Source organism: Chelonia mydas, chromosome 2 (assembly GCF_015237465.2).
Source record: "Chelonia mydas isolate rCheMyd1 chromosome 2, rCheMyd1.pri.v2, whole genome shotgun sequence".
Classification (NCBI taxonomy): Eukaryota; Metazoa; Chordata; order Testudines; family Cheloniidae; genus Chelonia; species Chelonia mydas.
This window is the reverse complement of record NC_057850.1, coordinates 242,515,323-242,530,844: the sequence shown is the minus strand read 5'-3', so window position 1 is coordinate 242,530,844 and position 15,522 is coordinate 242,515,323. Positions and strand designations below refer to the sequence as shown.

The window sequence follows — 15,522 nt, the reverse complement described above, 5'->3', positions numbered from 1 at the left end:
ACTTTTCCAAGTTTGAGATGCAGTGCATTGATTCTGATACTGAATGCTAGCTATTATAACCTACCCACATTGGTCTAAAAAAACAAACAAATTTTTTTTAACTTAATTAAACTAGTGAAACTGTTTTCTTTGACTTCTCTTTAACTTAGAGAATCTTTATTATGAAGATTAATTAATTAAGATTATTAATGCTGAAGCATTTTTATAATACAAAATTTTTTACTTGGCTCTGATGTGTCATCTTCCATCTGAAGGTCTGGAAGCACATCAAGTATTGAATTAAGCTACATGATTCCCCCTGTGAAATAGTGAGGTGGTGTCATCATTTTACAGATGGAGAAATTGGGATAGAAAGGGTATGTGTTCGAGCCATTAGTAAAACTTAGATCTCCCAGCATTCTATCCCATGACACAAAACTATCCTTTTGACCTGTTAGCTCTGACTGTCAAGGTATCCCGAACTCTGAGATCTCTGGCACCTACAAGTGAGAGAGACGCAAAGCTAAAGTGCTTCACAACCCCATAATGTTTTAAACTCTACTAAATTTGAAGTATTCCGGGGGGGGGGGGGGGTCGGATCTGCCTTGCTAGATTTAAACTTTTATAACTTCAAAGCTACTAAATTAATCTCCTTAAACACTGACTTGTTTGGTAGATCTTTTTCATGCTTAAAAGGAAAGGGAAATATACTGTATTTTATTAAATTACTGTTTTCAGTTGGTTGCCTTAATATAGTCCTAATGTTACTCTTTCCTGTAACTAGATATTTATAGTTGCTTCAGGGAAAATGTGGTATTGAAGGTTGGGTCTGTAGTGTATCCTCTCTGTTTTTAAGAAGAGGTATACAATATGGCAACATACGACAAGCACTCCTGCATTATCTGATGTGTGCTCCAATTGTTGATTGTATTTGCTGTAGGAACAGAAGGCGAATTATCTTGTATATTTTTGTGTGCATTTTATTAACCTTTGGTGTGGTGGTGGTTAAAAATGGATAAGTCACAGGACTGGTAGTTGAGACCTGAATTCTGTCCATGGCTGTCATATACTCAAGAGGCATGTGACCTTCTGCAAGTCACGTAACTTCAGTGTGCCTTTGCAAAAATGGCGATGATACTAGAGTTCTGAGAGTAGTTGGTTAAAAAATTATTGAACTTTACAAACAGGAAAAGAAAGCAAACAAAATATGAAATTTTCAAATGTTTTTTCATTATTCAAAATTGTAATTTTTTTCGGCAAATAAATTTTGGTCTGCAAATTGTTCAGACAGTTTGTTATGAATATTCACAATTCACGCTGGGTTGGTTATTGCATAAGTCACAATGCTATTTCTGACTAGCTAGCTTACGTAACTAATCAACATAGCATGAATTGTGAATTTTTACAAACAATTTAAAATTTGCTTTCAGCAAGTACTTGTTTATTCAAGCTTCAAGTAGCTTTTTGCAAGAATTCGCTCTGTTAAAGCTTCAGTTCTCCTATGGTCACAGAATGCAAACAAGAAGGTTCAAGAACAGAGTCAAACCAAACTTTATTTTTGAATCTGAACTAATATTTGCAGACTTTTTTTCCCACTCTTTGCTCCACTCTTACTTTATGTACTTTTTAAAAAAGTGTTTGAATTCTGTGGATAAAAGGGCTAAGTAAGTCTTCATATTATTGTTGCTTTCCCTTCAATACATGTATAACCTGTTTTCATTTTAAAGATCATTGTGTATGTGTCAAACGTCAGTATGACGTTTGTGTCAGACTAAAAGCCATTTACACTGAAGGGGTTCTAGTAATGGTATGAAGTTTTTCACCTCTAATTTACAAGCTCAGATTACTACATCAGAAGTGACCAGATGCGGTTACTGATGATGGCTGTTTGACCTTTATGAAATAGGTGGTCTCATCCATTTCCAGATGGACAAGGGTCACTATCCCCAAACTATTGTCACGTGTATTATCAATTGACACACTTGTTGGTAATATCATTGAAGACACAGAATGAGCATGGAGTTTGAACTATCCTTTGACCCCCTAGAGGTGACCCCTCCATGCCAGATGTGGATACATTCCAAACACAGAATAATTGTTTACATGCTTATTATAGACTATTTTCCACCCCCCACCTCACATTCCCTTCCCCTTTCGCAATAGGAGGAGGAAAATGTTTTTAATGTGCTCTCTCTATATATACATTTAAATACTGTTCAGTTTCAGTCGAAACGCTGTACATGTGGAATCTGGTTTAATCAACAGCAGCTATAGTGGGTGATAAACATTTTATTTATTTATTTATATATATATATATATTTTTTTTTTTTTTCATTGTTTATTTTTGAGTCAGTCTAGTTGCATGGAATAGTTCTAGTTAGATTCGGTCTGGTTCAGATATAATGTAGCAGTATAGAAAAGAAGAAATTCCTAGAAACTGTAACAGGGATAGTTTCAGGGTCATAGACTGAATTGATTACAATGGACCTGGAAGATTGAGTGCACATAGATGAGGTTTAGGAGTAATCAATAAAAAAAAAGAGATCACAAAAGAGCAATGGGCATTGATTTTGGAAGAAGGCAGCCAGTTTTTCCATATGCACTCAAGTAAAAGAGAATCATTATAAAGTAATGCTTCAGTGGTACCTTACTCAGTCTAGATCATTTAAAAAAATAGGAGTGGAATGGAATTGAGATTTTGGAGACAAAGACCCCTTATATGTATTAGTAGGACTACCTCAAGATCATGAGTGGCAAAGTCATGAATAATGCAGGCCAAATCAAACAAGTGTTGATAAAATCCTTACCCCATACCACACCTACATGTATACTGTAGATGTCATCATATATGTTGTGGAAAAATTATTTTAGAATTGTTTGAGTTTCTGAAAGTTTTACTGGGACTGTTTTTTCTCCTCCACCCTTTTCTGTCTCTGAATCATCATAAGGTATTGGACCTTACAGCTGTCATTGGTACCAAGCTGAACACTGCCCATTCTACGTCTCAGGCCACTATGACTTTGTGGAAGAGGGCCTTCTGTAGTGGGAGAAAGCAGAAAACATTTTTCTGACTAGTGGATTTTTTTTTTTTTTTTTGTTAAGTAGCTAGAGTGAAGTTGCTCAGAGAACTGGAATGTTAACAGTAGTTCCAGTGGGATGGACTATTGGGCAGAATGCATGTAAAGCTGGCGTTTATTACAAGATACCGCAATTTATCCCATGAATATTACCTACATATATGATGTGCTATATACAGTACGTATTGCAATGGAATAAAGCTTTATCAGCATTTGTTTGGTATTGGTCACATTGATCAACAACAGAATGACATGAGTCGGCTCAAACAAGTGCTGATGAAAAAGTTTATATCCTTCTTCCCGCTTGATTGTGCTTCATATATACGCTACACGTTTTATAGAAATATGATTTCTGAAATGTTTTAGAGAGGAAAAAATAATGGGTACTATATTTCGTACCCTCCCTTGTAAAGCCTGGCTCCCTAAATACCCTGAGTCCAACTTTCCACAGTTCATTACAGCTAATGAAATGTAAGAAATCCTTCTGACACATACCTAGTTAATCCTGTACTTTTAAGGTCTATAATCTAGACAGGCCTAGGAGCAAGTGTTATGTATCCTATTAGAACTCTACCCAGTGCAATGGAATAAATCTCCTGTTTCCAACCATTATATGTTATGAAATGTCAAACCTTACACCTGTGTTGGTCCTGGACTGAATAATGCACATCCTCTGCTTTGGGTAGGAATAATTTTGGAAGAAAGAAAACTTTCAGGCAGACTTTTAAAAAAGGAAAGAAAAAAAATCTAGCTCTTTACAACTGGCTTTCAAGTGTTCCTAGTAAGAGAGGTGGTTTAGGCCCCAATTTAGTCTTGTGAAGACTTCACTGGGGCTGTATATGGGCACAGCAGTCTATCCACCTGCAACAAATAGCAGGATCAGGAACTTAATGTGAAGAGTATTGAAGAGTACAGATAAGGAGGTTTGAAGGGGCATGATCAGTGAGTATCACTCACACACCACACCTGTCAGGTAGCGGGGTGTGTGTGTGTACACTATGTGATATTTTTTCACTTTGTCAACTGGACTTGGTCTCATAAATCATCTCACTGAGATGACTGCTGATATTCCAAATCTCTGAGCAGCTTTCAAACAGCAGCCTTCCATTTTAATTAAAAAAAAAAATAACAAAAAAACCCTGACTAAGATCTAAGGTGCAGGATGGATAATATTCAGCCTTGAACTAGTGACAGATTTAAGATCCAGTATTTCATGAACCATGCATCTGGACTAAAAATGTTTTATCTAGTGGAGGAGCTGGACAGTCCTATTTTCTAGTGGGATACACAGCATTTGTTTCTAAACCTGCTAAATTGGAAGATATTGGGTCTTAAACTTCCAACGTTATTCTGTAAAGAGTAGCTATTTAAAAAAATTCATGGAGGTTGCTATAATTTCTCCCTGCCTTTGAGGCCCATATAGTTGAATTTATTATGCAAAAAGAGACTCGGTTGACAGGTGGAGAGACACCCGAAATGGTACCACTGTTACTCTATAAAACTTGTGTACAATAGTTTTTCTGTAAAATAGGTTTTATAAACAGCATATGTGGCCAGGTGGTTTGGTATGAAGTCTTCGTAGGATTCATTTGGGATGAGCTGTATTATTCATAAGTTACTTCCCCGCTTTTGAGTAATGCAGCCATCTCAAACTCAAGCCAATAATAGATTTCTGCAACAGCACAATACGCTTATATATCTGTACTGACATCTAAATGTAGTGTGTGTGTGTTTTTTTCCCTGAAACAAACTTTGTATAGGTTCTTGTATGTGACTTTTCTTCTCAACTTTTTCCCCCCAGAACCTGATCTGAAAAAGCGAATTCGTGTTCATTTACTTAACGCACATGGCCTGGATGAAGCTGGTATTGATGGTGGTGGAATTTTTAGAGAATTTCTGAATGAACTGCTTAAATCAGGATTTAATCCTAACCAGGGATTTTTTAAGACCACTAATGAAGGACTTCTTTACCCCAACCCTGCTGCACAGATGCTCGTTGGAGATTCTTATGCCCGACACTATTACTTCCTAGGAAGGATGCTTGGAAAGGTGAAAACTTTAAAAAAAAATTATTGTTGTACAATACATAACAGTAGGAGTAAAAAGATAATTTACAGTGGAAGCTTTTTTAAAAAAGTAAATTTAAGAAAGGAGGAGTAAGTTGGGGAAGTTTAATGTTTTTCTTTGTCAGTTTGGAGGGAAGGGAATATTTTTATTTAAGGGTAATGTAAATAATATTGCCACTTTATTTACTCACTGGCTGTATAGCTAGATTATTGATGCACCTGCATAATTCTCATTAATGTTAATGATAGTTACACAGTTGAAGTGAGAAGAGAATTAGAGGCATTAAGTCCCAATCCAGCCAAGCTTTGAATTACATATTTAGCTTTAACCACGAGGTTAGTCTCATTGAAGCCAATGGAAGTACTCACATGAACAAGTCATTGTGTATCAGGGTTTTAGAAACTACAGTATTCTCAAGAGTTTGGCTGCAAATATTTTTTCATCATGCCAGTTATGTGAAATGAATATTTGCAGGAATTAGCAGGTTTTTGGTTACACGAGGCACATTACTAAATTTCAGAACTGTTGCTCTGATCATTTCTAACCAATGTGACCTAATGATACCATACAGAAAAGGTGCATAATGTAATACTGAGTTAAGTTCTCGTTCTCAGTTTCTTTTCCTACTCATTATTGGATTCCAACCTGGGCATCATATTTGACTTGGACCTCTCTCTAGGTCCTCACATCCAGACTAAATCTTGCAGACACTTTCTGCATAAAATCTCTAAGATACAAACCTTCCCTATCAATCCAGGCTAAAACTCTCATTCAGGCTCTCATCATCACATATCTCAATTACTGCAGCTTAATTTTCTCCTTGACAAATGGAATCCTGCCCCCCTCATATCCATTCAGAATGCTGTTGGAAAGATCTTCACTTAAAGGCCCTTAGCAGCCGGTCCCCACCCTGAAATATCATTTCTCATTTGTTATTGAGATGTTGACTCCTGCCTTTGATTGGCTGATGATGCCGGTCTTCATTTTCCACTTGTTAAATTTTCAAGCAAGTACCTTTGTGCTTTTTCCTATGCTGCTTCTTTCTTGGGTGGAGCTCACTGTAAACAATGACAAAGCTACCTCATTATCCTCCTTTAAATCCCTTCTCTAAACTCTCCTTTTCTATGATGCCTTCAAAAAACTTGACATCAATTAGGCTGCTGGTGTTCTAAGACCACTGCCTATCATGCTGACCAATTTTGTCTCATTGTTTCCTTGTGCTCCCCCATCTGTCTGTATCCATTTATTTTCTCTTGTCTTAGATTGTAAGCTTTTGGGGGCGTCGGGACTGTCCTTACGTTCTTGGTTTGTACAGCTCTGAGCACACTGGAGTCCTGGTCCATGTCTGGGGGTACAGTACTACCAATAATAAATAATGTGTTAAATTTTAGTGCCACGTACTATAGAGGAAATAATATTTTAATTCTCTGGTTTTTGGCCCACACTTTAAGTAACTGAAGTAGATAGATACCCAATTGCATGTGTAGGTATTGACTGTGTTGATAGTTCAGAGGGTGGAGAAGAAAGGAAATGTTTCCTTTACAATATATTGAGAAATGTAAAGAGCCGTTTTCCAGGAATTTAGCTGTATGTCTTGCACTGGCAATAGTATTCCATAGCTAATCCTCAACACAGCTCTGAAAAATCTTTCTTCATTTTTATTTTTAAAAGGGAAAAATTTTGGGTGCCAGTTGTTTGGTTGTAATGAGGATGTTCATGAAGAATTTAGCATAGAAGGGAGCTGATAAAGAGTATTATTTATACAGTAACTTTCACAATGTTTGAGTTTATCATTTACTGTGCATCTGTGTTATAATTTTGGTACCATATTTTGGAGGCTTTGGATTTTGATGCTGTGGAAAGCCAAACTACAATAAATTACTGCTGAATGTAGCTAGCTGGTAATGAAAATGAAAGTTTAATGAGAAATGGGAGCTTAATTTCACTATGACTTCTGCTAAAATTTGTTGCTGTTTTCTGGCCAGCTCTGGTATTGAGAGTGCGTTACAAAGAGCATTGAGTATAGTTCTTGTTAACATTCTTTAAGGCCAGGGACTTCTAACCAGTAACTTTGAGCATTTGTATTTCAACCATAAACATAGCAATGATTGCTATTGTTTTAATTGGTAAAACTCTGGGTAAATTTTTAAAGGCACCTAGTATCCGATTTTCAAAAGTAATTTTGGGACTGGTGCAAAACTCCCATTGACTTTCAATGAGATTAAGGCTCTGAAGTCTCAGATTTTGAAAATTTTACTCTCCATATTTGAGTTTAAAGGAAAACTTTCATCATGCATTCAGATGGATTCTGTATTTTTAGTCCTTCTCTACTTCGTGAGACTATCCAGATGCTGGAAAAATGTGTGCACAGGAGTGAGTGTGCACAAAACCACAAGTGTACAAGGGGTGGTGAGTTGAGCCCCCACTTGCAATGTATGTGAGCAGAGTAGGGAAGTTACACCACTGCCAGGTCAATTGGTCCAAAATTTAGGACTGAAGAAAACAAAGTTTTATGCCATTGATTATCTCACAGAAATGTTGGTATGATTTTTTTTTTAAAGTTCTGTGGAAGCAGGTTTTTTGGAAGAAAAATAATTCAGTGCATAAGAATAAAAAAAATTATTATACATGGACTAAAAACGGGTTAGAAAAATGCAAAAATTCTGTGAAAAGTAAACTTTTGGAACAATGGTCCAGTTTTAATAAACGACATCATTAATGCAAGTAAGAACATTTTTTTAAACATTTGTTTTTAACCCAACAGTGCCCTCTTAAAAATAGCAAAAGAATGGAATTCTGGTCTAAAAATTAATTTGGGCAACCCTCCACCTTTAGAATATCCAAATGATCACTACATGAAGACTTGTGAAACAGGGAAGACTCCAAATCAGCCATTTGCATTAAAGCAACATATCCATTTTTGAAGGACACACTATAATTAGGAGTGGGCCGAAGCCAAACCTCACATCCAAATAGCCCTGAACTATGGAAAATATTGTAGGTCTGACCTGCCTGTAGATTCATGACTTCGTTCTCTCCCTGGTCTGCAGAGCCCAGCAACTATAAGTTTGTTGGGGGCTGGAGGGTGGGAGGAATCACAATTGTTTAAAAGCTGCCTGCAGTCTCTTCTTTTGAGGGCTCAAAAGGTGCCTCTTGGAGCTCCAAAAGAAGTTGGAGTTGATCTGGGAGCAGACAGGGCTGGGAGATGCTTGTATTTATTGGAACTATTTTTCCACAAACTGATTGCAATATTGGACCCTTAATTTTATTTATTATCAGTTAACAGCACTTCTGTGATTGCATCTTAAATATTAACATAAGGGCATGAGAAGTCACAAAGAAAAACTGATGCTGTCCTTTGTTTAGAAAGAGCTCTATCAGAACAAGTGTTTTGTTTTTGCCCTTTGAAATCAGAGAATATATCATTTAACATTTTGAAGGCATAGATTATTGTTGTATTTGCAGTATGTTTGCATAAGGTATGAAGTGACAGTGTTATTTAATAATTAGCTCTACCCAGGTGCAGAGACACATTTTTACTGGCATGTTTAGAGAGCTGATTCATTAAACAGAAAGATAAGGCACGGCCTTACTATTCAGTACCTGCCAGTATTATGGTCTGAGTTAGACATTATTGAATAGTCATTCATCCATTTCCAGAAATGCTTCATTTTATGCATTTGCGCAGAATTATTTAAAAGCAGTAGTACATTATTAAAAGCTTTTTTGTAAATAAAATAGGAATACTGCAAAGGAAGCAATCAGGCATCCACAGCAATTTCTTATTTGCATAAACCAAAGGACAGTGTTGCCACTGAAAACTCTCACTTAAAAAGTTTCAGTGTTATCAGAAAACAAATACATTAAAATTTAATAATTTACATAAATTCTATGTATCCCAGTAACCCTTCAGTGCTATTAGCCAAGTGCGTGTGACTTTCAGAACTGTGTAGATTCATAACCGGATTTACTTTTTTCTGTTTCCTGTCCAGAGGTTTTTTAATAACTTAACATATATCCATAATGCTATTTGATTGATTAATAAAATTGGGCAAAGGATTAATAAAATGTCTTCTAAATCTTATATTTTGAAGCTCTTTAAATCTAGATAATAATTACAAAATTCCTACCAAAAACCTGTTAATTATTTAGGTTGCAAAGTTAAGCAGTTGAAAGTTTGGAAATGCAAGATTTACAGTTGCCCATGCAAATTTATTTCTGCCCCTTTGTGCATTTGATCTGTACACTGAATGAGTCAGGGCGGTGATCCTGTGGAAAGTAATAATTGTCAATCATAAGTAATTGCCTAGTTTTTTTAAAAATAATTCTTCTGTGTACAACTGTAAAAACTATGCATTATTAGCAGGGTTTGAATCTTGACCCTTTAGCACTGCAGCACAGACTTCTACCACTTGAGCTACAGGACTAACTACATTAGCTGGCAGAAGGAGAAGGCTGTTATCTCTCAGAGGGGGGTGGACTGCTGGTGATATGGACTATCCAAGGTTAAGGGGGGTCCTGCTCAGCCTAGCTCTCTTTCTGTCCTCCTCTCTGCGAGGTGAGACACTCCCGTTCCTTGTCCTGCCTCCAGAGCTGTGAATGGGATGCTGTTATCATGTGCTCTGGGGATAGGAGGGAAGGGGAGTTGAAGTATATGGCTTGGCTTAGCTTCCTTTCCCTCCCCTTCCACAACCGCTGTTCTGCCAGCTCCTAGATTTCCCAGTACAGTTTCTGCTGCTTTGGCAGCAGTGTGGCTCTTTAGAATGTTACTGTTCAGTTGTTTTGTTAGGCTGCCAAAATTTTCTTGAGCAACACAAGTAAGAGAAGGAAAATGGTGATTTGTGACAGTTTCTAAATCAGCTAAATGTGAATGGAATTTCATGGGACAGTGAAAAGTCACTTCTGTAGCCGAAGAACTTTCTATCTGATTAATTTCAAAGATCTGCTGCAAACATGGAGGTGTTAAAGCTTCTCAAAAAAGGTTACAATTTTTTTTAATAATGGAAAGTGTTAGGCAACCTAAATATACACCCCTTATAAAAATACTTAGCACTGACGTAGTGCTTTGAAAACATAAATCAGTCTTACAACATCCTTATAACTATAACAGCCCCCATTTTACAGAAGTGGAATCTGAGGCAGAAAAGTGAAGTGGTTCACAATCAATGACCAAAGAAGGATCAGAAATCAGAATTGTCAGGGATAAATAGTCAAAATATATAATTTTGGAACCTTGACATTATACACTAGATTATAACAGATGGGATTTTTGACAGTTTTAGTTGTTACATTCTTATGCAGAATCACTAGCTAGTTTAGAGATGTGGCTGAAAGATTGTTGAACAGAAGTGAACTTGTTAGTCCTCATGTTTGGAACTAGAAGTTTTATGGTTTCTTATTACTTCCATTTTGGAGCAGGTCTGATAGTTCTGAATATAAGACTGTTTTGTCATGTGTGACTTCTAATGTCTTTGACAGGATTTTTGATTGCTTCAGACACTAGTATTCCATTACACTTACACTCAACTGGTTCCCAAGACCGAAAGAGCTATCTCCTCTATTTGTGCTCTTTGCCTCTAGACCATTGATGAGGACTAGTGAGCCATGGATCGGTGGTCCTGATTCATTTGTGTGATCTATCAATGTGAAGCTTTTTTGCAGAAATCAGAATCAAAAGTCCTCTGAAGACACTGAAGATTTGTAAAAAGAAGTTTGAGTTTGTTTTGTCATGGTGTATCCTATTTCTTAGAAAGGTGGCAGGACACAGAATGAAGGGTTTGTTTTTTGCTTGCTTTGAATTATGAAAGCCTGTCTGCATGGGAACTAAATGAGTGGTAAAGCAGCATTCTGAGGACATGTTAGGTAGAGAGGCAAAGATGTTAAACTTTTTAAAAATTGGTAGTAATATTTTGATGATAGTATGCAGGGACATTGTTAATAATCTATGATAAAGATCAATCACAGCAATTAATATTAATTTAGGACTGAAATAATTTATTTATGGCCTTGTGGGCATTATATTGATGCATATTAAAGAAGGTATTTTCTCAATTGCTTTGATTGCACAACATACTATAGTTTTTTAATATATGTGGTGATCTAATTATGGTGGACCATGTGCAATGAGATCTAAGAGTGTTATATTAAGCTTAGATATTTGACAAGTGAAGTTTTAAAGCTGTATCTTTCAGTAAGATTAGATAACTACTGAATGAAAAGGTATTGGATCAAATGCTAAATGGCTTATGACTAAATCAAATTGAAATAGGGAAAAATTAATTATTGATTCTAATGAAATGTAATTCATTACATTTCTGAAATATGAAGAGTTCGCTTTGTGATTTTAATTGACGAACCTAATGGGATAAATAGTGCACAAGGTTGCATATTTGTATATAATTAAGGATTCATATACAATGTGCAGAATTCCTGAATATACAGCTAATCCAAAACTAGAAAGATTATAGACTAGTTCATTTGTTATTGTGCAAGATATTATCCATAGGTCCAATTTTAATCTTATTGGCCTTTACACTATTCCTTTACAGATGAACTAAAATGCTTTTTAATTGTCTTAGGGACTAATATAAAACCCATTGAAATCAATCGGAACCTGTCCATTGGCTACAGTGCATATTGGATTATGGCCTAAACTCCTAAATCATGTACAGAATACATATGAAGGCTTTGAGTAAATGAGTTTTAAACAACACACACATGCATACTTCCCTGCACTAAAAAGACGAATAGGGAAAACAAAGAAAGAGTAGGAAAAGACTACAGAGATAGCAGTTAAACTTATTCATTTTAATAGCTAAAATCGTTGTGCCTCAGTCACCACACGTGGGCCTAGTCTACACATAAAGGTTAGGTCGACATAGCTATGGAGCTCAGAGGCATGAAAAATTCACTCTCCTGAGTGATGTAGTTATGCTGAGTTTAACCCCTGGTGTAGACACAATTAAGTTGATGGAAGAATGCTTCCATTGACCTAGCTACCATCACTTGGGGAAGTGGAGTTCCTATAGTGATGGAAAAACCCCTTCTTTTGCTGTAGGAAGTGTCTAAGTTATGGCACACTAGCTGTGCTGCTGTAGCGCCCATAGTGTCACCATACATTATCGTGGTAGTCGTATTCTGCCTATTTTCTCTGTCAGAATTTTTTCCTAATTTGTAGGCTATACTTTTTTCTCTTTAGTTTTGTCCATTTAGTAAAGATCTACTCTGGTTTGGCTTAAATCAGTCAACTGTATTATTCATTTGTAGTGCAAGCTCCATTGACCAGCATTAATTCCCAGAAAGGTGGGTGTGGAATTAGCATGCTAACAAACAAGTAATTGTTTGTACAAACTCATTATTTAAATCATTTCCAAAGTTCTATTTCCAAACAACAAAATGGAATCAAGGAGTGCTTAAACTCATGGTACTTTTGTGTTTGGTCAAAAATGACATGAATCTTCCGTATGATGACTTTAAAAAGAGAAGTAAGCAGTTTAAAAGATTGTTCAGAAAAGAAAAATATCTCTTTTTAGCAGATCATTTTTTCCCTAAGTTTCCTGATCTGTTTAAAAGGGTCAAAATAGTAAATCACCAAAATAACAGTATGGAAGTTGCATATTCCATTAATTATGACAGAATATATGCAAATCCTGAGATATTTTAAAGGAGGTGTTCAGCCTGTTTATGAATATTTACATACATTGGTATGAATTTATTTTCTAACATAGTTATTCAACCAGCTAATTCCTTTGTATGCTGGTTTACTTAACATAACCAATTATCTTTTGATTACAAAGTACTCAACTTAGTACCAACATTGTAAATATATGTCCAGCACTAAAAGGCTACTAAAATGTGGTATTTTAACACTAAATCTTTAGGAGGGAAAAGAGTATATTGATTGATTGTGATATTTATTGGGTCATAATGTATCTAAATTTTCTTTAATGCTTATGTTAGTGATTGTTTACCGATAAAGTGCACAAAGGTCTCTGCAAGCAGCTCTACATGGAAAGAATTACCTCATGTCAGTGGTCACTTATCAATTAAAAGTTCCATTAGCAGATGATTCTGTTTCTGGTTTGTGTACTTATTGCATTTTATTGCCTCTAAATCAGGTTCCTGGACAAGAAATAAATAAACAGTTAAAAGTATGTGGTAATGGCATCCTGATCTTTTTTCACAGTTGGAAACACCTAGGTCCATTTAAGTCAAGTTCAGAATATTTACTGAAATGAATTCTTCATTGTATTTGAATTCTTATTTAAAATGACCAGATTACTGATATTAATACATGTTGATTTATCTTGATAAAGTGTGTCTAGAGGTTAGATAAATAACAGATAACTGGACTAATTTTAAAAGAATGTAATTCAGATCATAAAAGTAAAACTTTGTTTCTAATTTACTTCCACATTCTCATTTTTACTTCCCATCAAATTTTGTTTAAACTTGAAGCCAGAAAATTCTGTAAAACAGATCACTGGAACTTCAGTCAGCAACACTAGCAACGTAGTAGTTTAGTAACTATCAGTTCATCCAGGATTTTTTCAAATGTGCAGAATTTGTATGCCTAACAAGAAAAGTAAATGACATAGCAATCTAGGGGTACAACATCAATCAGATATTGACCCCAACCCTTAAGGCCCCACCCACCTAAAACTGCATCCCTGGGATATTACTTTCAGAGTCGAGATTGACACATGACTAGAAACAAGGATTGTGTGTGATCCCTCTTAGAAGTTTTCCCACCACCTTTTGCCAATCAGAATGGGTTTCAGCCCCGTAGGATTTCCCCAAGAGTGGGTATGACCAATAAGAGCAAGTTCAGGGGCATGGAGACCTGCCAGAAGAGGGATGTGTGACCCCTCTAAGAACACCTCCCACAGTCCTCTACCAATTGACATGAGTTTCACCCCCTTAAGCCCTCCTGGAAGGGAAACGTACCAATCAGAAATAGGTATAGCACGAGAGTCTAGGCCAGAACCCTCAAACTGTGGAGCTCAGCATTTGCCCATCGGCAGCACCACCCCCTGAGACCCCATCACTGTGTGGAAGAAGCCATCTACTTTCAAGAGCGTGTTTTTCAGAAATCGTGGAAATGCTAAGGGGAAACATGGCCTCCTTCTTTAGCCCCATGAGAATTATGGAATTCGTTTTAGTTCCGAGGCCGCTTAGTCACCTGTGGAGAAAGCGCTACATCAGCAAGAGTTCTGAGGAGCAGGGAGCTGTCGAGGGGAGCCTTTTAGTCCAGCTGTTGATGGATATTTTGGAACCTGACCCCGAGACCGGAGTGCTCGTGAGGCAGACTGACGAGTGTGATGGCCACCGAGCATTCACCCCCATGGAGGAAGGGAACCGTGGCTCATCAAAAGACATTGCTCAGGTAAATAACTATAAAAAGGATGGGGTTTAATGAGTAGGAACCGATCTGGGGTTGCATAAATCTAAAAAACAGCAGACTTACAGCTGTTTCTTTTCTGAAAATCTCTTGACAGCTCGACAAGGCCTTTGAGAACCCTGTGTGGGTAAATCTGTCATGCATCAGCTGTTTTTGCTCATGCGTGAGAGACAGATCTCAAGACCAGACCTTGGATTTGAACAAAACGGAAGAATGAGGCAGCTCAGACCCCTGTATAGGCAGGGGTCATAGTGTCTATTTTTCGCAGTCTGCTGTAAAATAGTGTGTTAAATCAGCCAATTAATAAAATTTGTTTAAATTCTCATTGTGAACATGTCATGTGCACATCAGTTTACTACGTTATATTATCAGTTCTGTCCACAATGAAGTACTTGCCATAACCTTTGGAATAGTGCACTATGATTGAGTAGTCTTGGAGCTTTTTCTGAAAAAACATCTTAACAAAGGCAGAAAGACACTTGCTGTCCCTAAACTCCCAGGATTTTTCTGGCTTTAGGGACATAGCAAAAATGTAATTGGGCACACGCAACCCTGTCACTTTTGTGCATTCAAAATTGTAAAAATGATACTTTTCTGATCATTCAGGCTTTCTACATTTATCCATAAAATACAGGTGACTCTTTACATCTCTGGAGATGATACCCTGACTCTGCTTACAGCACCTCATTTTGCATTTGTGCCCCATGTCAACATAAGACTGACCCTTATCACATAAAGTTTTAGACAGACATGCAGCTGGTTTTTTTCATGCAGAGTCTGTGTCTTTCTGAACACTCTTTGTACCTGCAGTATAGCCTGCAGCTAGGGCATCCTAGCTGAGTGCCCATACTGTCTGCACACATTGTGCTTAAGCAGAGGCAGCACCTATACCTTAAAATAAAGTTTGCAACAAAATCCCTTTTTAAAAAACCCACCCCTATCTCCTGCATATGCCCTAAATCACAAACAACGTTTTAATCATTAAAACCAAGTTTTTAA

General features: G+C 36.8%; 1 protein-coding gene across 1 annotated transcript in view; it reads left to right on the top strand.

The window, feature by feature from the left end:
- Positions 1 to 15,522, top strand: part of UBE3C (ubiquitin protein ligase E3C) — a 168,930-nt gene that overhangs the window by 112,472 nt on the left and 40,936 nt on the right. The window contains exon 18 of the mRNA XM_007054110.4: positions 4,858 to 5,105. Coding sequence (XP_007054172.1) covers positions 4,858 to 5,105 — 248 coding nt within the window. The remainder of the gene's footprint in view (positions 1 to 4,857; positions 5,106 to 15,522) is intronic.